Source organism: Rhinopithecus roxellana, chromosome 1, assembly GCF_007565055.1.
Source record: "Rhinopithecus roxellana isolate Shanxi Qingling chromosome 1, ASM756505v1, whole genome shotgun sequence".
Lineage (NCBI taxonomy): Eukaryota > Metazoa > Chordata > Mammalia > Primates > Cercopithecidae > Rhinopithecus > Rhinopithecus roxellana.
Window position 1 is genome coordinate 129,387,152 of NC_044549.1, and position 25,768 is coordinate 129,412,919.

Sequence of the window (25,768 nt, forward strand, 5' to 3'; positions counted from 1 at the left end):
CAAACTTGATCTGGTCCGATGAGGCTCGGCACCGCCCTGGTTGGGGGCCAGGGATAAGCAGGTGTTTCTTGTGTTACCGTTCCACCCTCAGGCCCTTCCATGTATGTACTGCACCCCGCTGTGCGCCAGGGGAGCCTGACCATCAACCAGAAGTCAGCTAATCTGTGAAGGAGTTTACAGTTAATACCTTTATCACCTCTCTAAAGAGCATTTATATTTAAGTAAATCCTTTTGAGAAGCAAAGAGTGAGCTACCACAGTGAAGTTTCCAAAATAACCCTTCCTGGAGATGTTTTCGGTCAGCATCTCTGTGGTGCAATAGATGCTGAGAAGGAAAAGCTGGACATCATTTCCAAGGCACGTTTTCTTAACGTTTGTCAGTGGAGGGGGACATCTTGACCAAAATTCATTGAACTAAAATACATGCCTGAAATGTAAATTTTGTTTTTGGTGAATTAATAATTCCAGTGCCATTTGAAGAGCAAAACTTTAAATGTATAGAGACCACAAGTCAAAAATATCACTCCCTAACGGTGACCCCTAACTATGAGACTCAGACAAGGGACTCATCAGCTCCTCAGTGCATTTCTCTGAAAAATGGGAATAACAACACCTAATTCAAATGGGTAAGGCTTAAATAAGATGCTTTAGCATCCATGAATGTCAGTAGTAATGGTGATTTGGGAAAACCTTCATGCTAAACACGCTGTGAAGAATGTTTTGGGTTTACCTCAGAAATGTTTAATTAGACTTCATCAAGTAAAATAAATTGAGAAATGGGGAAAAGGTAGTGTTCAGTGAAGCCCATGGAGAAGTTCTAGTAAAACTTGAGCTAAAACTACATTTCTTTCTCTGCATTGCACAGAATGAATTGAAGAAAGGGATGGTGGAAGGGAGAGATGGTATTATTGTAGGGAATTGTACACAAACCTTGATAAGGATAATCACAATTTTTTTGTGTTAGGGTTTTTGTTTTTGTTTGATTTCCAAATGAGGTCTTTGACCCCCTCCTCCCAAAAAGCTATCATCTTTCTTGGAATAATTATATGGATTTTTAGTCTTTCTTCAGTTCACATAGTCGTGCTATTCACCACTCTTCCAGTAAAGTAGCTCCTTTGGTGGCTCATGCCTGTAATCCCAGCACTTTGGGAGGCCAAGGCCGGTGTATCACGAGGTCAGGAGTTCAAGACCATCCTGGCCAACATGGTGAAACCCCGTCTCTACTAAGAGTACAAAAATTAGCCGGGCATGGTGGTGGGCGTCTGTAGTCCCAGCTACTCAGGAGGCTGGGGCAGGAGAATAGCTTGAACCCGGGATGCAGAAGTTGTAGTGAACTGAGATTGTGTCACTGCACTCCAGCCTGGGTGACAGAGTGAGACTCTGTCTCAAAAAAAAAGCGCCTTCATTAAACGTTGATTATAAATTTCTAAAAGCAGAATTTTAGATAGTGATGTCCTTTTTTTTTCCCCCAGAGACGGAGTTTCGCTCTTGTTGCCCAAGTTGTAGTGCAGTGGCATGATCTTGGCTCACCGCAGCCTCCACCTCCCAGGTTCAAGCGATTCTCCTGCCTCAGCCTCCTGAGTAGCTGGGATTACAGGCACATGCCACCACGTTTGACTAAGTGATGTCCTTTTTAAAGAGCTAAAATATTGACTCGCAACTGGGCACAATGGCTTATGCCTGTAATCCCAGCACTTAGGGAGACTGAGGCAGGTGGATCGCTTGAGCCCCGGAGTTTGAGACCAGCCTAGGCAACATGAAGAAACCCTGTCTCTAATAAAAATACAAAAATTAGCCAGGTGTGGTGGTGTGCTCCTGTCGTCCCAGCTACTTGGGAGGCTGAGGTGGAAGAATCACTAGAGCCCAGGACACCGACGCTGCAGTGAGCCAAGATCACGCCATTGCACTCCAGCCTGGGTGACTAGAGTGAGACCTTGTCTCAAAACAAAAACAAAAACAAAAACAAAACATAGGAATCTCTGAGAAATCTGGTAATCTATTTCACTAGAACAGTGCGTAATGGTTTCTATCTATAAGCAAGCATGCTAATTTCCTTTTAATGGGAAATGGTTTTAACCTTCCTGTTACAATTCTGTCCAAAAGATTTATAGAATCCTGAAGGTGGAATGAAACATAATGGTCATTTCATGCAAGTTCTCCTCTGACCCAGTAGAGGAATTCCTTCACCATCTTGTCCAAGAGTAACCATCCAACGAGTCTTCTCATAGACATCTAAACATCATCTAATGATCCATTGACTTGTTGACTTTTCTCCTTCCACTTGTCTTTTTTTTTTTTTTTTTTTTTGCTAGAGAGAGATGGTCTCACTCGGTACTCGGTTGCCCAGCCTTGAGTGCAGTGGCACAGTCACAGCTTTCAGCAGCCTTGACCTCCCAGGCTCAAGTGATCCTCACACCTCAGCCTCCCAAGTAGCTAGGACTACAGGCATGTGCTACTATGCCTGGCTAATTAAAAAATGAATAGTATTATGGAATTATCCACCATCTCTTTTTGTAGGGATGAGGTCTTGCCGTGTTGCCCAGGATGGTGCCAAACTTCTGGGCTCAAGCCATCCTCCCACCTTGGCTTCCCAAAATGCTGGGATTACAAGTGTGAGCCACCACGGCCGGCTCCGCTCCTTTCAACAGGACACAATTAAGAATCTTTGATGGTAATAGATGCAGAAAAGTCTTTTGACAAAATTCAACAGCCCTTCATGCTAAAAACGCTCAATAAATTTGGTATTGATGGAACGTACCTCAAAATAATAAGAGCTATTTATGACAAACCCACAGCCAATATCATACTGAATGGGCAAAAACTGGAAAAATTCCCTTTGAAAACTGGCACAAGACAGGGATGCCCTCTCTCACCACTCCTATTCAACATAGTGTTGGAAGTTCTGGTTAGGGCAAGTCAGGCAAGAGAAAGAAATAAAGGGTATCCAGTTAGGAAAAGAAGAAGTCAAATTGTCCCTGTTTGCAGATGACATGATTGTATATTTAGAAAACCCCATTGTCTCAGCCCAAAATCTTAAGCTGATAAGCAACTTCAGCAAAGTCTCAGGATACAAAATTAATGTGCAAAAATCACAAGCATTCTTATACACCAGTAACAGACAAACAGAGAGCCAAATCATGAATGAACTTCCATTCACAATTGCTTCAAAGAGAATAAAATACCTAGGAATCCAACTTACAAGGGATGTAAAGGACCTCTTCAAGGAGAACTACAAACCACTGCTCAGTGAAATAAAAGAGGACACAAACAAATGGAAGAACATACCATGCTCATGAATAGGAAGCATGAAATATCGTGAAAATGGCCATACTGCCCAAGGTTATTTATAGATTCAATGCCATCCCCATCAAGCTACCAATGAGTTTCTTCACAGAATTGGAAAAAACGGCTTTAAAGTTCATATGGAACCAAAAAAGAGCCCGCATTGCCAAGACAATCCTAAGTCAAAAGAACAAAGCTGGAGGCATCACGCTACCTGACTTCAAACTATACTACAAGGCTACAGTAACCAAAACGGCATGGTACTGGTACCAAAACAGAAATATAGACCAATGGAACAGAACAGAGTCCTCAGAAATAATACCACACATCTACAGCCATCTGATCTTTGACAAACCTGAGAGAAACAAGAAATGGGGAAAGGATTCCCTATTTAATAAATGGTGCTGGAAAAATTGGCTAGCCATACGTAGAAGGCTGAAACTGGATCCTTTCCTTACTCCTTATACGAAAATTAATTCAAGATGGATTAGAGACTTAAATGTTAGACCTAATACCATAAAAACCCTAGAAGAAAACATAGGTAGTACCATTCAGGACATAGGCATGGGCAAGGACTTCATGTCTAAAACACCAAAAGCAACGGCAGCAAAAGCCAAAATTGACAAATGGGATCTAATTAAACTAAAGAGCTTCTGCACAGCAAAAGAAACTACCACCAGAGTGAACAGGCAACCTACAGAATGGGAGAACATTTTTGCAATCTACTCGTCTGACAAAGGGCTAATATCCAGAATCTACAAAGAACTCAAACAAATTTACAAGAAAAAAACAAACAACCCCATCAAAAAGTGGGCAAAGGATATGAACAGACATTTCTCAAAAGAAGACATGCATACAGCCAACAGACACATGAAAAAATGCTCATCATCACTCGCCATCAGAGAAATGCAAATCAAAACCACAATGAGATACCATCTCACACCAGTTAGAATGACAATCATTAAAAAGTCAGGAAACAACAGGTGCTGGAGAGGATGTGGAGAAATAGGAACACTTTTACACTGTTGGTGGGATTGTAAACTAGTTCAGCCATTATGGAAAACAGTATGGCAATTCCTCAAGGATCTAGAACTAGATGTACCATATGACCCAGCCATCCCACTACTAGGTATATACCCAAAGGATTATAAATCATGCTGCTATAAAGACACATGCACACGTATGTTCATTGCGGCACTATTCACAATAGCAAAGACTTGGAATCAACCCAAATGTCCATCTGTGACAGACTGGATTAAGAAAATGTGGCACATATACACCATGGAATATTATGCAGCCATAAAAAAGGATGAGTTCGCGTCCTTTGTAGGGATATGGATGCAGCTGGAAACCATCATTCTTAGCAAACTATCACAAGAACAGAAAAGCAAACACCGCATGTTCTCACCCATAGGTGGGAACTGAACAATGACATCACTTGGACTCGGGAATGGGAACATCACACATCGGGGCCTATCATGGGGAGTGGGGACTGGGGGAGGGATTGCATTGGGAGCTATACCTGATATAAATGACGAATTGATGGGTGCTGACGAGTTGATGGGTGCAGCACACCAACATGGCACAAGTATGCATATGTAACAAACCTGCACGTTATGCACATGTACCCTAGAACTTAAAAGTATAATAAAAAAATAAATAAATAAATGAAAAAAAAAAAAGAATCTTTGATGGTTTCCTCCAAAGAGAAATCTAGAATTGTGTTAGGTCTTTTTGTGAGCTAGTAGGCTCTGAGAGGGCTGTGGAGAGATAAATGAATTAGTCTTAGACTATTGCTTTTTGCTGTGGTCTAAAAGTTTGTGTCCCCCTCCCCCCCCCGCAAATTCTTATGTTGAAATCCTTACCCCCAAGGTGGGGGTATTAAGGGCCTTGGAGAGTTGATTAGATCATAAGGTGGAACCCTCATGAAGGGGATTAGTACCTCTATAAAATAGACCCCAGAGAGATATCTAGTTATTCCTCCATCCAGAGACACAGCTAGACAGTGCCTTCTATGAGGAACAGGCCCTAAGCAGACAGCAAATCTGCTGGTACCTTGATCTTGGACTTCCCAGCCTCCAGAACTGTGAGAAATACATTTCTGTTTATAACCTCAGTCTATGGAGTTTTGTTATAGTAGCCCAAGTGGACCAAGACACATCATGTTAAGTGATTTTTTTTTTCCTGTTTCATTCAAGCAATGAACTTTTATGAGTTTCTATCTCTGAATGCCCAGGAAGCATGAGTTGTGAGAGCTCTTCTGGGGCTTATGGTTTTGTGAACATGAGTTTATAGAGCAAGGGAAATTACTGGGTTCATAACTGCAGTTCTCCTGGCTCAAACCCCTTTGTAGGGCTGGGCACGGTGGCTTACGCCTGTAATCCCAGCACTTTGGGAGGCTGAGGTGGGCGGATCACGAGGTCAGGAGATCGAGACCATCCTGGCCAACATGGTGAAACTCTGTCTCTACTAAAAATACAAAAATGAGTCTGGTGTGGTGGCACCCACCTGTAGTCCCAGCTGCTCAGGAGGCTGAGGCAGGAGAATCGCTTAAACCCGGGAGACGGAGGTTGCAGTGAGCCAAGATCGCACCACTGCACTCCAGCCTGGGCAACAGAGCAAGACTGTCTTGGGGGGAAAAAAACAAAAAAAACAACCCTTTGCAGCAGGTCACTACAGTATTTGATTTAATCCTTTTATGATTTGACTCATAACACTACTAATATTCACAAGGATTTACATTTATCATTTGTTTTTTCTCTCAAAAAAAAAAAAAAACCCAAACTGATTTTTGTTCATTTTGTTCATTTTCAACAGTTTATTTGTGTTGAACACATTTAGTTTCTAATACATTTGTTTTATTTTGGATTCCATAGAGGCAATTGTTCTTAGTCATGTTGCAACAAAGAAAGTGACTAAACAATTTTGTTTTCATTGACTCTTAATCAGTCTCTGTGATCATCCTGTGTGGTGTCTGAGTTTGAGAGAGAGAGAGAGAGAGAGAGAACTTTAAAAGACAGTTGGACTGGGTGTGGTGGCTCATGCCCATAATCCCAGCACTTTGGGAGGCCAAGGTGGGTTGATTGCTTGAGCCCAGGAATTCAAAACCAGCCTGGGCAATATGGCGAAACCCCATCTCTACAAAAATTACAAAAAATAGCTGGGCATGGTGGCTTGGGCCTATAGTCCCAGCTGCTCAGGAAGCTGAGTTGGGAGGGTCACTTGAGCCTGGGAGGTCAAGGCTGCAGTGAGCTGAGATCACACCACTGTACTCCAGCATGGGTGACAGAGCAAGACCCTGTCTCAAAAAAAAAAAAAAAAAAAAAAGAGACAGTTGGGTAGAGGATTGGACTTGGCTATCACTGGTGATTTATTTGCTTCCTTGAGCAGCCCTAGGTCCTAGTTCAATTTAGCACAGGATGTCCCTTGTACAGAATGACCAGAAGTTTTTAGGGGAACTTTCAAACTAATGAGGAATAGGAAACACACACTAATGAGCGCATGTAATAGACTGGAATCTGACTGCAGCACTAAAGGGGAGGAGGGCTGGGAGCACTGGTGGTTTCTGTCCCGGCTCGGGGTTGGTTAGCGTACCTGCCTCTCTTTACAGGTAATGCATGTAAGGAAATCCCTTTTATCATCTGATGGAGCTCAGAAATGCTATGGAAACAGCTGGGACCTAGTTGGGTAGAATCCCCTATTGAGACCCAAAGGACACTCTCACAAGGCCCTGTTGCCTCTCATGCCCAAAAGTTACCTGGGAATCATCCAGTTCTTAGTTGGCCTAATTCTCCAATGGAAGCTAGAATCCTACAAGCTGGGTTCCCACAATTCATATTAATTTGTTTTCTAGTCAGACCCACAGCATAGCCAAGGCTTGGGTTAGAGTTCTCAAGGTAGCTGATAGACTTGTGGCTAGTTGACCATATGCCTGAAAACTATGGCATTATCCTCCTCACACCAAAGCAGGTGTTTTAGGTTTTTTTTGTTTTGTTTTTTTTTAAGACAGTTTCTCTCTTGTCCCCCAGGCTAGAGTGCAGTGGCTCAATCTTGGCTCACTTGCAACCTCCGTCTCCCAGGTTCGAGTGATTCTCCTGCCTCAGCCTCCTGAGTAGCTGGGACAACAGGTGCACACCACCATGCCCGGCTAATTTTTGTGTTTTTAATAGAGATAGGGTCACCATGTTGGTCAGGCTGGTCTCGAACTCCTGACCTCAAGTGATCCATCTGCCTCAGCCTCCCAACTTTTTTGTTGTTGTTGTTTAATGATACAGATGAAATGGTTCTTCAGTTTCATGAGGTTCCTCAATAATTGAATATGATTTTATTTCCCTGGCTGATTGCCTACTTACTTTAAGAAACAAATTCCACCATGACTAAATAATTTCTGCCAGGCCCTTGAAATTCGTAACAGTGGACATCTAGCTTATCTGAAATTCACTCAGTTGGAACCTTCTGTTACCTCTGGGCATCTACAGCACAAAGATAACATATTATAAATATAACATGTTATAAAATGTACGCTGAGGCATTTATATGTTGAAAGTCCTTGGAACCCATCAACTGTAAATTAGTTAGATGAGCTGGGATTACATATATTTTATTCTGTAGTTCTTTACAGTTTGAGAGTCCACACATGTGTGCTATAATCACCAATTGACCGGAGTTCTAGAATCGGTAAAGGTAGCCAGTTCTCCAGCAAAGCAGGATGGCTCCAGGGCTGCATTACTCGTTTCATGGTAGGTGGCCCTTTCCCACACCCTTAGTTTACTTGAATTTGGGAGTGGGAAGTTCTGAGTTCCTGAATCCGAAAGCCACAGGGAAAGAACCTGTATATTTGTATTAAAGAGCACCCTTTGCTTAACTTCAGGTCTTCTTCTGCTTCCAGTTAAAATGAAGGTGAAATAAAGACATGTTCCCACTGCTCTTTTTACTTCTGTTTGAAGGTGAACTGAGGGAGTTGAAGGCTCATTCCGGTACACTTGTGAACTGAAGGTGGAAGGACTTGGTGTGGCAGGAGTGTTTAAAGATAGAGATGGGGAGGAGGCAGCAGCAGGGAGTCAAGGAAGGCAGGAGTAGCCCTCTCCATGTGTGGGAAAGTGACTGGCAGCCAGGTGAGGAGTGGATGGGACAGGAGGAGGTGCAGGCCAAAGACGGAGGGACCAGCTGGGAGATGGCTGTAATAGTTCTGTGGCTTTGTGGCAGTGAGGGTGAGAAATGCCTTTTATCTGTAATTAGAGAAACTTGGTTTCATTTTAACATATTGGAACTGTGAAATCATTATTTTAAGGGACAAAGAATTATTTTCCTTTTACCAATCACTTTCCTAAGTTACTGTGTGTTTGGCTTTTTTAAAGCAGGGCGCAGTTTCAGGGAGAAAGATCCATATTCCCATTTGAGACTGAGCCAAATACTTTCCTTTCTTGTCTAAAGGAAGGAGGGAAACAAACACCTCCTTCCCTCTCCTGATGACTACCTGGCAAAGAAAAAAATAGACAATTTGTTTTCCTGGGTGGGGTCTGGAGGGTCTTCATCATGAACAGACCACAGCCAGCAGCAGAAGTGCTCTTCTCAGCCCCTGTGTATGAGACCTCGTGCTAGACAGTGGAATAGTAAACGAGGAACCTGTCCTTGATGAAATCACTGAGGGGCTTGAGGAGACACAGCACTAACAGATAAGTAATAATGGCAAAGAGTGAGCTGCCAGAAAAGCTGGAAAGTGCAGAGGAAACAGTTCTTTCTGGAGACATTCTGGAAAGCTCAGCAGGGATTATGTGTGAGCTGCGTTTTGAAGGACATGCCGAAGTCCCTCCCGGGGAAGAAGAGGACAGGCCTTCTGGGTATCCTGATGAGAAGGCATGCTGTCCAGATGATGCCACAGGAGTCAGCAGATCTCAGATATCCTAATTGCTCATGACCCCAAAAGATAATCCCTCAGGGGATTATCTTGACCAACTGAACTCCAGGTTAGTTGGTTCTACCGCAGTGATCTCCATTTCTCTTTTTAGTTCTCAGTTCCTTTTCTTCCTTTCCATCCTGATCTGAGATGAGAAGTACGACAGTCTAGCTTTTTAGAGATTATTCCTCCAAGTGTCTGGCTTAACGAAGCAGGACATTCCCAGTTAGTGAACTGATGTCTTTACTTGAATTATTACAGGGAAATGCCATTGTTTTAGATGCATTGAGTTAGTATTTGGGGTAATCAGCATAGGGCAGAGTTTTCCTACTTTTGCACTATGAAGTGTTTGCCACATACTTTAATAGTTCTGTGACAGTGAGGATGAGAAACTTTTACTTGTGTTAGATTTCAAGAATACCTAGTGTAATTATGGAGAAAATGAGGCTTTGGGTTTTTTTCTTCTTCTTTTTTTTTTTTTTTTTTACTTAGCAGGTTCCAGTATACTTTTAAAAAAAATAAATCTTGTATATTAAGGCAACCCTAATAGATGTTTTCATTGTTCGTTTTTTAAAGCCTCTAGGATAAGATGTGAATATATTCTCAATTAAAAAAAATAAATAAGGGGTAGGCATGGTGGCTCATGCCTTTAATCTTAGCACTTTGGGAGGCCAAAGTGAGAGGATCACTAGAGCCCAGGAGTTCAAGACCAGCAGACAACATAGCAAGACTCCATCTCTATTAAAAATTTAATAATTTAAAAAAATATAAATAAAAAAATTAGTAGCTAAAATAAAAGTATCCTTTTACCAACTAAATCTGCTTGGTGCAACCTTTTTCTGTGCATTTACACACGTACACATTGAATAACAGGTAGTTTGGTTTTGTGCTTTTTAAAAGCAGGATCAACTTAATCTGTAATTACCTCTTTTCTTGTAACAGCATGCCTTGGAGTGTTTTCTATGACAGTACATGCTTGTCAACTTCATTTTTAAGAGCTGCATGATATTCTATATTAGGCTGTATTATGATGTATGTATTCATTTCTCGGTGAATATTTAGATTGTATGCAATCTTTGTTACAAGTAATGTTACAGTAGCTGTCTTTGTTCACATCTCTTTGTGCTCATTCATTAGTTTCTAACAATAGAATATCTACCAGTAAATTGTTGGTTAGCAGTTGGACTCAATGTTTTTATTTGGAAATAACAAAAATATTTTTCTTTAGAAATATTTTCTTGAAAATTCTGATGCCTTTTCTATATACACTGTTAGACTTGGTGACATCTTCCATAGAGAATTTCCATGTAGCCACTGTATGGGATGGTGCTGGCTGTTTTATTCTGAATTATTGCCAAAGGCCATGTCGGGAAGGCCATGCCAAAGGCCATGTCACAGCATAGAGGTGGAAATTAGTTCTTGATTCTTTTTCCATCCTGATGCACAATTAGTGATTCTGTATAGTCATTAAAGCAACCCTAGTAAAGCATGAATACATTCACATTTTAAAAAATAGACAAGACTGAAGTAGTGTATGGGAGCTAGAGCAGAGGGGTTGCCCGCATGACATTCCATAAAAAGGAGCTGAGAAAACGAGCCCCTCATTTAATTCATTATTTCTCCATTTATTTCTTCCATCTCTGTACCTCTCTGTGTGTGTCTCTCCTTTTCTCTCTCTGCTTGAATTATAACATTTCTCTCTGAGCCCGGGCGCGGTGGCTCAAGCCTGTAATCCCAGCACTTTGGGAGGCCAAGGCGGGCGGATCACGAGGTCAGGAGATCGAGACCATCCTGGCTAACACGGTGAAACCCTGTCTCTATTAAAAATACAAAAAAAAAAAAAAAAGCCGGGCCTGGTGGCGGGCAATTGTAGTCCCAGCTACTCAGGAGGCTGAGGCAGGAGAATGGCGTTAACCCGGGAGGCAGAGGTTACAGTGAGGTGAGATTGTGCCACTGCACTCCAGCCTGGGTGATAGAGCGAGACTCCGTCTCAAAAACAACAACAACAACATTTCTCTCTGGGGCTATTGCCCAGATTAAAGCCCTGGAGAAACACGTAACTGTGTATAGCCGCTGTTTAGTATCTCTGACCCCACAAGGTGGTACACCACATCCCTTTTCTGGCAACCCCCCAAAATGGTATTTACAGGATTTCAGTGTCAAGCTCCTCTATTAAAACAACCTCTCTAAAATGTAAATGCTTTATTTCCAGGATCCAGCATTTTCTCAAAGGGGGAAAAAAAATTACATAATTTATACTGTTCTTTTTCTGTCTAATTTTAATGCTTAAGTGAAAACAAGAAACAATCTAAGTCATTCAAAGCTTTCAGACCAGCAGGATGTCTTGGGGAAAGCCTCTGAATGAAAAGGCCCAAATGTCCATTAGTAGGGGATGGATTAAATATACTTCAGGATACCTACGTAGTTATGAAATAGAATGAGGAAGCTTTCTACCTCCACCTTGAGAAAGATCTTAAGAATAGGACTGTTAGGTGAAAAAAGCAAAATGCAGAGAATGTGTAGAATATGCAGATATTTCTGTAAGAAAGGGTGAAAATATGAATATATATTCACATTTGCTATTATTTGCATAAAGAATCTGAAAGATACACAAATAACGTGTAAAAAGTATTTCTGGTGAAAGAAGGGGGTGGTGAGACTTGTCACAGTATAACTTTTTATAGTGTTTTAACTTTTGAATTAGGACTGTATTACCTATTCAGAAATAAAAATATTTTTAAATGACATTTTGCATTGTTAGATAAGGGGGCAGCTAAACTTGATCTTGTTGAAGTCCACTATATATGACCTCACCTGTCCTGTTTGAGCCTAGGTACACTTTGGGGTAGGGTCAGTTGCAGGCCAATATATTTTGAGGAAGAAGGGAATAATTCTATAAATAGAATCTGTATGATAACTTACATTCTAACTACTTTGGTAGGAAATTGAAAAGATGAGTCAAGTATTTAAAATTATTGATTTTTTTTTTCAAAGCTTCTTGGGATTTCTTCCCCACGCCCCCACCCCCCAAAGTAATTGAAAACCTTAAAATATGCTCATGAGGCCAGCGCGGTGGCTCAGGCCTATAATCCCAGCACTTGCGGAGGCTAAGGCAGGCAGATCACTTGAGGTCAGGAGTTCGAGACCAGCCTGGCCAACATGGTGAAACCCCATCTCTACTAAAAATACAAAATTAGCTGAGCGTGGTGGTGCATGCCTGTAATCCCAGCTACTTGGGAGACTGAGGCAGGAGAATCGCTTAAGCCTGGAGACAGAGGTTGCAATGAGCCGAGATCACACCACTGCACTCCAGCCTGGATGACAGAGTGAGACTCCGTCTAAAAAATAAAACAATAACCCACAAAAATCAGGTGTGGTGGCGGGCACCTGTAATCCCAGCTATTCAGGAGGCTGAGGCAGGAGAATCGCTTGAACCCGGGAGGCAGAGGTTGCAGTGAGCCGAGATCATGCCACTGCACTCCAGCCTGGACAACAGAGCAAGACTCCGTCTGGAAAAAGAAAACACAAAAATTAGATGTGGTGGCGGGCACCTGTAATCCCAGCTATTTGGGAGGCTGAGGCAGGAGAGTCGCTTGAACCCGGGAGGCAGAGGTTGCAGTGAGCCAAGACCACACCACCTGTAACCCACCTGGGCGACAAAGTGAGATTCTGTCTCGAAAAATACAACAACCAAACAACTGTGCTCTTGATTCACACTAGGAATTTTTTGTTGATGCCATGGTGAACACAGTGAGAAAGAAACTCACATGACAGGTTTAAGCTGGTTTTTATTATTTGCTATAGTTTGTGTCCTGGAGAAAGTGTTACAGTCTGTGGTTTTGTCTTTACAGGAGCAGGAAAATTCAGATTCGAAACATCCCTCCTCACCTGCAGTGGGAGGTAAGCCAGTGTCAGTTTTTAACGGGTTGATGAGACATTTCTCCCTTCTTTAGTTCCATTTTACATTTAGGAATTAGAGGGCCTCAGAGTTTCCCACAAAGCCTCTGCGTCCTGCCTCTTTCTTTTCAGTACCCTCATGTATGTGATCTGTAATGAGTTTGGGGTCGTATTTGTTTCTTTCATAGAATGTGTACTTTGATCCCTCAGGCTCTGTCTTTTCAGGTACCATGCTACCAAGCACCAGCAAATAAGCCAAGAAACAAAATATATACCTGGTTCGTGATTTGTATCTCATGGTTTGTTGGTTTGTTTGTTTGAAACAGTGTCTCACTTTGTCACCCAGGCTGGAGTGCAGTGGCCCAATCATGGCTCACTGCAGCCGGGTCCGGGGATCTTCCCACCCCAGTCTCCCGAGTAGCTGGGACTATGGATGCATGCCACCACGCCCGGCTAATTTTTGTATTTTTTGTGGAGATGAGGTTTTGCTATGTTGTCCAGGCTGGCCTCGAACTCTTAGGCTCAAGCAATCCACCTGCCTTGTATCTCATGATTTTTAAAAAGATTTTTATCTTTCCAGATTATAATTTGAAAAAAAAAGTTGATGAAAAGGCAACAAAAGTAGAAAGGTCTTTGTTGGTTTTAGCAGAATTTTTTGTTTGTTTTGAATTAGTTGCTGTAACAGTTAAGATACGTTTTCAGAGTTGTAATGCTTATAAGTTTTCTACCTTAAAATAAAATAAGAATATGAGGAGTGGCCTTATTGCATTCTTTGAAAACAAACTGCCCCATATTTTATTCCCCAACCCAAAGAAAATCACAGTGCCTTAAAGGAAACAATGTTTTATCTAATGTTTTTATTACTTAAAAAAAAAAAGAAAAAAAGATTATTGGCTGGGCATGGTGGCTCATGCCTGTAAATCCCAGTATTTTGGGGGGCCAAGGCAGGAGGATCACTGAGGTCAGGAGTTTGAGACTAGCATGGCCAACATGGTGAAACCACGTTTCTACTAAAAATACAAAAATTAGCCGGGCGTGGTGACGGGCACCTGTAGTCCCAGCTACTCAGGAGGCTGAGGCAGGAAAATTGCTGCACTGGAACCCAGGAGGTGGAGGTTACTGTGAGCCGAGATGGCACCACTGCTTTCCAGTGTGGGTGACAGAGGGAGACTCCATCTCAAACAAAACAAAACAAAAAACCTGATTATTATGGAAAATTTCAAACGTTCACATCCTATTACCTTGTAAAATGAAGAGATCCTTGTAAAAGAATTGTTAAATATTTCAAGAAAGTTGAGTGAGCCTTGTACTTTATTCTGCTTCTCATTATAAGAGTAGTGTGTTTCAACCATCATGATGAATGTGATTGTTTTTTTTTTTTGAGACGGAGTCTTGCTCTGTCGCCCGGGCTGGAGTGCAGTGGCCGGATCTCAGCTCACTGCAAGCTCCGCCTCCCGGGTTTATGCCATTCTCCTGCCTCAGCCTCCCGAGTAGCTGGGACTACAGGCGCCCGCCACCTCGCCTGGCTAGTTTTTTTTTGTATTTTTTAGTAGAGACGGGGTTTCACCGTGTTTGCCAGGATGGTCACGATCTCCTGACCTCGTGATCTGCCCGTCTTGGCCTCCCAAAGTGCTGGGATTACAGGCTTGAGCCACCGCGCCCGGCCGAATGCGATTGTTAACAGTTACTAAGACTCTGAAATTCTGCTGTGTAACCTTAGTGAACAGATTATTTGGGAGCCAATACGCGAGTGAAGGTCCCATATGTTCGTTCAGTTCTGTTTTTATGGAAGACCTGAAATATCAATTTAATTAGATTATTCCTATAACCATCTTTTTATTTTTCTTTAATTCATTTGCTTGGGGATATCACTGTAGTGTTTTTTGTACATATGATCTTGCCTTCCCATTCTGACATGGAAGCTTTCTCTTTTAGGTGTTGGATGGACTTTTGGCTCAATATGGGACAGTGGAGAATGTGGAACAAGGTAATAACTGAGGAAGTTAGCCTGGTTTTGGAGAGAGATATTACCTGTTATTTCTTATAGATTAGGTCAACTCCAGGGAGAAATATTAAGTTCATATTTCTTTGAAATAAGCTTCCTAGAGTATATGTATTTACATCTATGTGTTAGAGATACCTGTCTCCATCTATGTCTATATAGTTTGCCTTTTCGAGGAATATTATTTACAAGCTGTTTCTCATATACTGTGCAGTGTGCTCAAGTGCTGTCAGGCTAGGGTAAGCTTAATTCACTTAGGAGTAATTGGATTTACACGGTTACTACTTTCCTTTTCCTGGATAAGAAAAACAGATCCCTAATGTCTTGGACTGAGTGTTACCCAACAAATAGGACTCCTATACCAATAATCCCTTGAAGTGCTTGTGAAATGCAGACTCCTAGGGCTTACTGTAGACCTACTAAGTAAGAGTCTTGCAGGGAAGAGCTCTTGAATCTATATTTAAAAAAGCACCCGAGGCCAGGCGTGGTGGGCTATGCCTATAATCCCAGCACTTTGGGACGCCCAGGAGGGCAGGTCACATGAGGCCAAGAGTTCAAGACCAGCCTGGCCAACATGGCAAAACCCCGTCTCTATTAAAAATACAAAATTAGCCAGGTATGGTAGTGCACGCCTGCAATCCCAGCTACTTGTAATCGCTTGAGCCCAGGAGGTGGAGGTTGCAGTGAGCCGAGATTACACCACTGCACTCCAGCCTGGGCGACAGAGTGAGACTCCGTCTCAAAAAAAAAAAAAAAAACAAAACCCTGAAGTGATTTTTGTGTATACTCAAGTTTGAGAACACCTGTTTCAGGAGCGGTGCTGAAAATGCTCAGAAGATACTTTTCTTCCTGCCAGCTTCTTTTTTATCTTCTAAAGCATGAAATACTGTGATTTTTAAAAGGAAAACAATGGTACCTAAAGTTGTTATCTTATGTAGCTCTTTAAGAGTCCCAGAGAAGTAGATTCCAAACTCCCGACGTGACAGGCAATAATACGTGATCAAGATTATTTTGACTTGACCTAGAAAACAGAATGTGTAAATTCAGTCATTAACTGACTGCGAACCCTTGAAAAAGTCACTGAACCTCACTGACTCAGTATGCACAAGTGTAAAATTGAGAGAAAAGTTTCTACCCTTCCTCTATCACCGAATAGTTGTGGCACCCAAAGAGAACCTGTGTAAGGCGTTTGTAGACAGCACAGTCATACGTAAGCTTAACAAGGGATTGTTCAAGTTCACTTAGGAAAAATGGCAAATAACCCATTTTCTTGTATGCGATCTATTCTGCCAGTTTAATAGTTTAAAAGCAGTAATTATTTAGATATTATTCAGTTTCATGCTGCCCATGCCCATGCCCAAAGGTGAAGGGAAAGAGCTCAGAAAGAAGACATGATTACAAGGATTCTATTTCTTAGTTCTTATTTCTTTCAACATGGAAAGAAGACTCTCTTTTTTTTGAGATGGAGTCTCACTCTGTCACCCAGGCTGGAGCACAGGAGCACGATCTCCACTCCCTGCAACCTTCGCCTCCCGGGTTCAAGCGATTTTTGTGCCTCAGCCTCCCTAGTAGCTGGGATTATAGGTGAGTGCCACCATGACTGGCTAATTTTTGTATTTTTAGTAGAGGCGGGGTTTTACCATGTTGGCCAGGCTGGTGTCAAGCTCCTGGCTTCAACTGAGCCACCCACCTTGGCCTCCCAGAGTGCTGGGATCACAGGCATGAGCCACCATGCCTGGCAGAAAAGAAGACATTGTAGTGATTGGATGTTGTAGGCAATATGGCCTTGCAGACATGAACCTGTAAAAGTTACTAATTAAGATTATATTACAAACTCAGGACAATGCTACACAAGAAAAATATATTCCAGGTCCCTGGGGCAGTTTACAGCTCCCAGGGCAGCTGTGCCCTAGAGACCCCCCAGTTTCCAGCTGCCTAACAACAACAGGATAGAACTGTTGAGCTGTTGTTTTGTCCTGTTACATGAGTGATTCCTGATTCAGCAGGAAAATATTTTCAGTAGAGTTTTAGGCAACTTTATAGAACTTTCATGTCCAGTGAAATAAATTATTTGAATGGAGCTTAGCTCATCGCAGAATGAAAGAACTGCCTGATTTCCTGAAGACTAACGTCTTAGAAGAACAGAGAATATGACTAGGAAGTGAGCACAGAATCGGAGAATTCTAATGGATAGCTTTATTCAGGAGGTGCAAACCCAGCCCTTTCCGGGAGTCTACAGTCTCATCTGTAGCACTGGAAAGCAGCAAATGTGAAACCTTTGTAGCATTCTCTGTGTTAGCACTGAGAGAGGACAGTTATGGGCTGCACCTCCCCTGTTTTGCACTGTGAGGACTTCTCTGGGTTAAGTGTGAATTAAAGTGTGCTACGGACACTCCAGGCAAAGGCCAGGGCTGGGCTCGGGTTTATTCATGTCATTCTCAGTGGCAGCTCTTTCTGAGCATTACATACAGCTCCCTGCAACCTATAAAGGCTGCAGCTACTTTAAAGTTATTTAACAAACAGTATTTTTAACAGTAGTCCTTAAGCTTTTTGGGGTCTCAGGTCCCTTTGCAAATCTTACAAAATAACCAGAAAAATTCACATTTCCACAAGTTTGAATCATTTTGGAGGGGTTTATCGAATTCTTGAAGTTCAAGCATGGGTCCAGGGTAAAGAATCGTACAGTATAGAATTTTATTATTACTTTGGACAGCAGCTTTATCATAATTTTCTTGAATTCTTATTAACTTAATGTTGTTGTTAACTCCAAACTCCCAACAGCTTAAATGTTTTAAAGGGAAGAGTTGATCTAGTCACCTGTGTTTGTTTTGGGAAACGTATGTTTTTGGTGTTTAAGTTTACTGGCTTGGATTGAGAAAGTTTTCTCTGGCATTTGAGTTTATTTTTAATTTCTAACTATAGAAGAAGAAGCAAGAAATTATGGTCTATGATAAGACAGTTCACAAGAGTAATCCCTTATTGGCCAATCATAGAGTTGATACTTTTCTCTTTTAGCCAAGGAAATTAGAATTGTTGGTTTTATTTATTAGATTTAATTCACACAGTCAAAAAGTTCAGTCAAAGGGAAACAAAAATAGTGATGGTTCAACCTTGTCAATGAATGAATAATTTAAATTAAAACATTTCTTATTGTTTTATATGTATATCCAATTATTTAAGAATTAATGCAAATTATAATTAAAACTCATACTTTGATAGTGATGCAATAAATTGATACAAACTTCTAGGAGACCAGTCTGAAAATACACATTAAAAAGCATCGTGGCGGCTGGGCGCAGTGGCTCACGCCTGTAATCCCAGCACTTTGGGAGGCCGAGGCAGGCGGATCACGAGGTCAGGAGATCGAGACCATCCTGGCTAACATGGCGAAACCCCGTCTCTACTAAAAATACAAAAATTAGTCGGGCATTGTGGCAGGCACCTGTAGTCCCAGTTACTTGGGAGGCTGAGACAGGAGACTGGCGTAAACCCGGGAGGCAGAGCTTGGAGCTTGCAGTGAGCCTAGTTCGCGCCACTGCGCTCCAGCCTAGGCGACAGAGCAGGACTCTGTCTCAAAAAAAAAAAAGCATTGTGTTCTTTTACTGCCTTACTTTTCTTCTGTGATTTCAGCCTAAAGAAGTAATTCAGAAGAACACACAATCCAGTAATGTTTGCAACAAAGGTGATTTTTAGCAACACTATTTAGAATAGCAAATAGTGGGAACAGCCTACTTGCCAACAATTGGGGAGTGGTTAGGCAAGTCATGGTACATTTGACTCACTGCAATTTTATATAGACATTAAAAGATACAAAGAAAATGTACTGATACAAAATACTCGTATAAAAGTGTTTATAAAATATGTGGAAAATATGGTTCTGAGTTGTTTATACGATTGATCACCAATGTGTTATGTACAATTGATTACAAATTACTATGAACTCAGATGAATAAACATAGACATTCAGATAACTATGGAGCCAGTGTGATGAGGGTTTTTATGCGTTTTTCTCTAAAGTTTGTCTGTTTACATTAAGCCAGAGGGTGACAGTGCTTTTTCCTGTGACAGTGTAGTTTTTGCTTTTTCCCTAGTCAACACAGACACAGAAACCGCCGTTGTCAACGTCACGTATGCAACAAGGGAAGAAGCAAAAATGTAAGCAGATTTGGGCTTCTTTCTGTTTAAATTTATTTGTTTTCATCTTTGAATTCCATTGAGTTCTGTGTTTTTAAATGTTTTCTAAAAAGATGCAGATCTGTGAGCTAGATATCTGCTACCTTTGATGTATCCATGGAGCTCCACGGCATCTGAGCCACTTTTGACATGTTGGTAGGGTTCCAGGGTGTTCCTGTCATCTTTGACATGTCAGTGGAGCTCCAGGACATTTGCACCAGGATATTTGTGGACTGCGTAGAGACTTGAAAAATGTTGAGCCTTGGCATTAAAACCAAGATGGGAGCTGTGTCTTGACATGATCAGGAATAGAGGGCACCATATCTGTGACACTGTGTCCCCTAGACTCTGCTTTGCCAAACACTTGGGACCACTTTTACCTAGAGCTTCCTCCATGCACCATGAGGAACCAACACAAGCCTATACCAAAACATCAATCTTGTGTGTGTAACATTAAGAGGGAATCCACCTCGGTGACAGCAGCAGCTGAGAGAATTGTCTGAGAGTGGTTAATCAGTAGCACCTGGTTTGAGTTCTTTTCTCCGATCCCCATCCTCTTTCCAGTGCCCATTCATTACTTCAGGGATGGTTAATTTTGAGCTTAGCTATTAATGGACATGGGATCAAGTCTCTTAAAATACAATGAGGCCAGGCTTGGTGGCTCATGCCTGTAATCCCAGCATTTTGGGCAAGGCTGGAGGATTGCTTGAGCCCAAGAGTTTGAAACCAACCTGGACAACATAGGGAGACCTGGTCTCTGCAAAAACAATTTTAAAAATTAGCTGGGAATAGTGGCTTACACCTATAGTCCCAGCTACTTGGGAGGCTGAGGCAGGAGGCTCACTTGAGCCCAGGATGGTAAGGCTGCAGTAAGCTGTGATTGCACCACTACCGTCCAGCCTGGGCGACAGAGCGAGACCCTGCCTCTCAACAGCAGATGTGGTGGCACGTGCTTATAATCCCAGCTACTTGGGAGGGTGAGGATTACTTGAAACCAGGAGTTTGAGACCAGCCAGCCTGGGCAAAATAGTGAGACCACTATCTCTAAAAGAACAACAAAAATAAGTTCCTTTTTTGTAGGAGGTCCTTAAGGTGCCCGTCAGGTTATTATAACTAGAATTATGGTCACATTTGGTCTTGCTTTATGTATGTGGCATAACCTTGGCTATACATCCCAGGATTATAGTGTTCTTTTTCAACATACGAAGATATTTAATCCATTTTCATACTGCTAGTTTTCAAAATGTTAATTTTGCATTGAAAAAGGTAATAATTCAGGCCAGGCATAGTGACTCATGTCTGTGATCTCAGCCCTTTGGGAGGCTGAAATGAGTGGATCACCTGAGGTCAGGAGTTCAAGAGCAGCCTGACCAGCATGGAGAAACCCCGTCTCTACTAAAAATACAAAATTTGCCGGGTGTGGTGGCGCATGCCAGTAATCCCATCTACTCGGGAGGCTGAGGCAGGAGAATTGCTTGAACTTGGGAAGTGGAGGTTGCAGTGAGCTGAGATTGCGCCATTGCACTCCAGCCTGGTCAACAAGGGCAAAACTCTGTCTCAAAAAAAAAAAAAAGGTAATAGTTCATTTAGTGTTAACTTTACTTTGTACATATTTGTAAGTGGAGATATACCACAGCTGAAGTCCACAGCCCTTATCTAGCTGCTGCTTGGGTGGACCTCTGTACATGATATTACTTTATTACTCTTATTAAATTCAAAATGTGCTGCTTCGTAATAAATTTACAAGTCCTAAACATTAACCTAGTAAAATTCGGTTAATGCTACTAAAAATATGTGAAAAGGATATTCTACTTCATATGCCATTTTAAGAATATAATAGTGGTATATTATTTATCCCCTATCAAATTGATAAATATCTTTAAATAACAGCACTCTGTGCATTTGAAGATTCAAGGACACAAATGCTCTCTCCTAAACTGCTATGGGATCATAAATGTTGAAACCATTCCAGGGGACCACTGGGCAATGCTTAACAACTCTGCTAGGAATTTGTCCTCTGTGCAAAGTTGTTGTTGCAAAAATGTTGATGGTGACACTGTATGTAACTGTAAAAGGTTGGACACAACAGATATCTAACTATAAAGGATCAGTTGCAAAAACTATGGTAAATCAATAGAATGTTAGACAGTCATTAAAAATTATACTGATACTGCAGTTGAGTCATGTGTGAGAAAATTATACTGAAAGGTATTTAGTGACATTAAAAAGTGTTTAGAATATTAATTATTTTTTAAAGGTTAGAAAATAGTATGTACAATATTAACCCATTTTTATAAACAATAATATGTTTATATTTAAGAAAGACAGTAAAGATAGTGGATTAGGATTTTATTTGCACCTACATATTTCTGAATTTTCAATAATATGTATGATGATTAAAATGAGAGGAAATGAGTCATAATTTTATAATGATATTTATAAGAGTTTTTGATAAGGGGGAAATGGCCTTGGAGTGGTGGAGAAACCACGCTGCAATGTTGGATATGAAGCCTGACCAGGCTGATCCATTGTGATTACTTGTTTAACTGTTAACCGCAAGCCCTGAGGAAGCGGAGATGGTGTCTCTCTTGCTCACCACTGTATGTTCAGTGCCTGGCATGGCACCTATATAGGTGCCTATTAAATGGGGAGTGAATGAACCAGTCTTGCAGGAGGGTCTTTCTTGATGTTGGTTTCTGATGAAGCTCCCCGTCCTGCTGCATTTCAGAGCCATGGAGAAGCTTAGCGGGCATCAGTTTGAGAACTACTCCTTCAAGATTTCCTACATCCCGGATGAAGAGGTGAGCTCCCCTTCGCCCCCTCAGCGAGCCCAGCGTGGGGACCACTCTTCCCGGGAGCAAGGCCACGCCCCTGGGGGCACTTCTCAGGCCAGACAGATTGATTTCCCGCTGCGGATCCTGGTCCCCACCCAGTTTGTTGGTGCCATCATCGGAAAGGAGGGCTTGACCATAAAGAACATCACTAAGCAGACCCAGTCCCGGTACGTGCCTCTGGGGCTTCCTTTGCTTCCTTCTGAGGGGTCCCCTGCGTGCTGGTGGGTCTCAGCCACTCTTAGGTCACAATTGCTTACATCAGCAGTGGGGACTGTGCTGTCAGAAACAGTGGCTTCTTTCAACAGGACTACTAACAGACTAACATCAAGCTGGGGGCTGTGATGAGCTTTCATGCTGAGAGGCTAAAGGTTCATAAAGAGGGTACTGATAACCTCACAACCAGGACTGTTCCCGTAAGTGAGCTAATGCTTATGGATGCATCGATTTCTACAAAAGCAGAGGTGTGGAGCTCTGCAGGATCCTAGAACCCACTCATCATAGCTCTTCCTCTTCCCCTGAGTCAGAGCCCTGAGGGTGGCCATTCTTTGTGACCACATAGGTAGTCTCACAAAGAAGTGGGTGAGTCACTGCCACGTCAAGCAAGAAATAAAGCACACTGGCCTTCTGTTTAATTTCTTCTCTGTTCAAGGAGACTAAACTGGTTATAAGAGTTGGAGTGAATAAAATGTCTTGTGGAGTTGTTGATTTTTATATCCTCCTAAGACTGTAGCATGATGTAATAAAGCAAGCTTAGGACTTGAAAACAAAGACTCACGTTCAAGTTGTAGCACTTTAAATGGTTTTATGATCTTGGAAAAGATGTTAACCTCTCTGAGCATCATTTGCCTCTTCTATAAAAAGAGGGTTCTGGCCAGGTGCCCTCTGTATTACAAAGGCTCACCCCTGTAATCCCAGCACTTTGGGAGGCTGAGGCAGGGGGATCATCTGAGGTCAGCAGTTCAAGACCAGCTTGGCTAACATGGTGAAACCCCATCTTTACTAAAAATACAAGAATTAGCCAGGTGCGGTGGCTCACGCCTGTAATCCCATCTACTTGGGAGGCGGAGGCAGGAGAATCGCTTGAACCCAGGAGGCGGAGGTTGCAGTGAGCCAAGATGCACTCCAGCCTGGGCAACAGAGTGAAACTCCATCTCTAAATAAATAAATAAATAAATAAATAAATAAATAAATAGAGGGTTCCTGTCTGTTTTGCCAGGATTATTATGACAATTAGCGTAATCAGGCAGATTGAGTGAAATAATTAATATGAAAGTACTTAAATTGCAAAGCACCCAATTACTGACGCATAGTAATTATTTATATGGGCTAGTACACTTTATTTGGGTCATTCAGTGAGTGAGTTGTAACCTGAAAGAGAAATGCTATTTTCTTCAAAATGTCTTATATATCCCCAAATAATAGACACTGATATGGATGAGTCTGGAGTGCTGCATCTTAGGAGAGAAGTGAAGAAATAGAGAGGGAAGTTACTGTTTGGTATTCCTTTTATTTTTAAATCAGCCCTGGCTTTCCAAACTCCAAGTTCACTGTGAAAGTGACTTTTATTTATGTCTTTTTGTTCCAAAAATCGTTTAAGGTGGCTTGAGAAAAAAAATGTAACAAGTTTAAATAGAAGTGGGATTAGCTCTCAGAGTGTGCCCAGTTTTTAGAAGTCAACCAGAGACTTGGCTCTAGGCTTTCTCACAGCCAGAGTAAAAAGGATATAATCAAGTATGTAGTTTTGAAAGTTAACAAAAACAGGTAGGACCACAACTACCCAAAGAAGTCTGATAAAGTCATCAAGCTTTTGAGCCATTAGTCTTAATGGCAGGCTGCCAGTGGAAAGGAAACCAAAAACTTAGAGAGGCAGAGAGAGGGCATGCCTCTGTTTTCTATCCACACTCAAATATATAAAGCTTGCTTGAATTTGGTGTTTGGATTTGGATTAACATATGGCTTTTAAAAGCTGCAATCAGTTCAGAGACCGGCACTGTGCCAATGTGCAGTATTATCCTTCTCACTTTACTCTTCACTTCTGCAGTCATTTGAAAGACTACACAAAATACTTCATTTACCAAACTGGCTTCATTACTGAGTTGGCTTAGTGCCTTTGTCCTACAGCACTCCTGTAAGAACCGTTCCCGTCTAAATGGAGCTGCAAATAATTAAAATTTGGCACAAGACCCCTTGCACTGCTTGCCTCCTTCTTGGAGAATGGCATTGATTGCAAACGTGCTGATGACGCCTCCTTGTCTGTCTGTGTCCTTGCTGTACATTGGCTGGTGTGACGCTTTCTTGGGACTAGGGTCCTATCCAGATGACCTTGTAATCATGGCTCCTGATTCTTTTCCTACAGGGTAGACATCCATAGAAAAGAGAACTCTGGAGCTGCAGAGAAGCCTGTCACCATCCATGCCACCCCAGAGGGGACTTCTGAAGCATGCCGCATGATTCTTGAAATTATGCAGAAAGAGGCAGATGAGACCAAACTGTAAGTTTGCATTCAATGCCCAGATCACTCAACAGAGAAAAAGAGTAGATTCTCCCTCATTTAACCAAAGAGGTTTTTTTTTAAAAACTCCAAATCTGTTACTCAGTAACAGAGGCAAGGAGGGATTATGTTTAAGAAATTTGTTCCCAAGTAGATTGCAGTGGGAAGTAGATCTTTTGCATTTACAGTATGACTGTCTCTCCACTTGCGTGTCTCTCTTGGTGATTTTAATGCTTCTATCACCCATTGATAGTGATTATTGGGAGGAACACGTAGACTCATGCTGTCCAATAGAACTTTCTGCAATGATAGAATGTTCTATATCTGCCCTGTGCAATAGGTCAGCCACTAGCCACATGTTGCTATTGAGTATTTGAAATGTGACTAGTACAGTGGAGGAACTGAGTGTTTTATTTTTACTCACTCAGAGTTCACTAGCCGTGTATATAGTTAATGTCCATCGTATTGGACACTGCAAGTGTAGAATGTATGTTGTCACCAAAGCTATCATTTATTGTCCCGGAAAAGGTTTCTCCCACCGTGCTTCTAAACTGTTTACACTGTTAACATTGGATTACATTTCCTTAAGTAGTAGAAACTAGTTTCCACGTGGCTGCTTTATTCTTCTTCCACTCCTTCCTCCCAACTTCCCCCATTTTTTTTTTTTTTTTTTTTTTGAGACAGAGTCTCACTCTGTTGCCCCAGGCTGGAGTGCAGTAGTGCAATCTCATCTCACTGCAACCTTTGCCTCCTGGGTTCAAGTGATTCTCCTGCCTCAGCCTCCCGAGTAGCTGGGATTACAGGTGTGCGTCACTGTGCCCAGCTAATTTTTGTATTTTTAGTAGAGACAAGGTTTCACCATGTTGACCAGGCTGGTTTTGAGCTCCTGACCTCAAGTGATCTGCCCACTTCGTCCTCTCAAAGTGCTGGGATTACAGGCGTGAGCCACCGTGCCCAGCCCTTTCCCCTTATTTTATGAAGTAATTACAGGATTCCACAGTGTAATGAGGGTTGTCCCAATTTGAATGGCAAATACAGTTCTTACCAAACAAATTAACTTTGTATTATAAATGAATGAGTGGTGATGGAATAGATAATACAATAAAAATGGACTTTCAGGCTGGGTGCAGTGGCTCATACCTGTAATCTCAGTGCTTTGGGAGGCCAAGGCAGGAAGATCGCTGGAGGCTAGGA

The 25,768-nt window shown here is 41.9% G+C and overlaps 1 protein-coding gene across 5 annotated transcripts in view; it reads left to right on the top strand.

Moving 5' to 3' along the window:
• Positions 1–25,768, top strand: part of IGF2BP2 (insulin like growth factor 2 mRNA binding protein 2) — a 194,811-nt gene that overhangs the window by 120,496 nt on the left and 48,547 nt on the right. For all 5 annotated transcript variants that reach the window (XM_030931009.1, XM_030931012.1, XM_030931003.1 and 2 more), the window contains 5 exons: positions 13,029–13,077; positions 15,010–15,061; positions 19,168–19,231; positions 21,978–22,250; positions 24,440–24,574. In XM_030931009.1, coding sequence (XP_030786869.1) covers positions 13,029–13,077; positions 15,010–15,061; positions 19,168–19,231; positions 21,978–22,250; positions 24,440–24,574 — 573 coding nt within the window. The remainder of the gene's footprint in view (positions 1–13,028; positions 13,078–15,009; positions 15,062–19,167; positions 19,232–21,977; positions 22,251–24,439; positions 24,575–25,768) is intronic.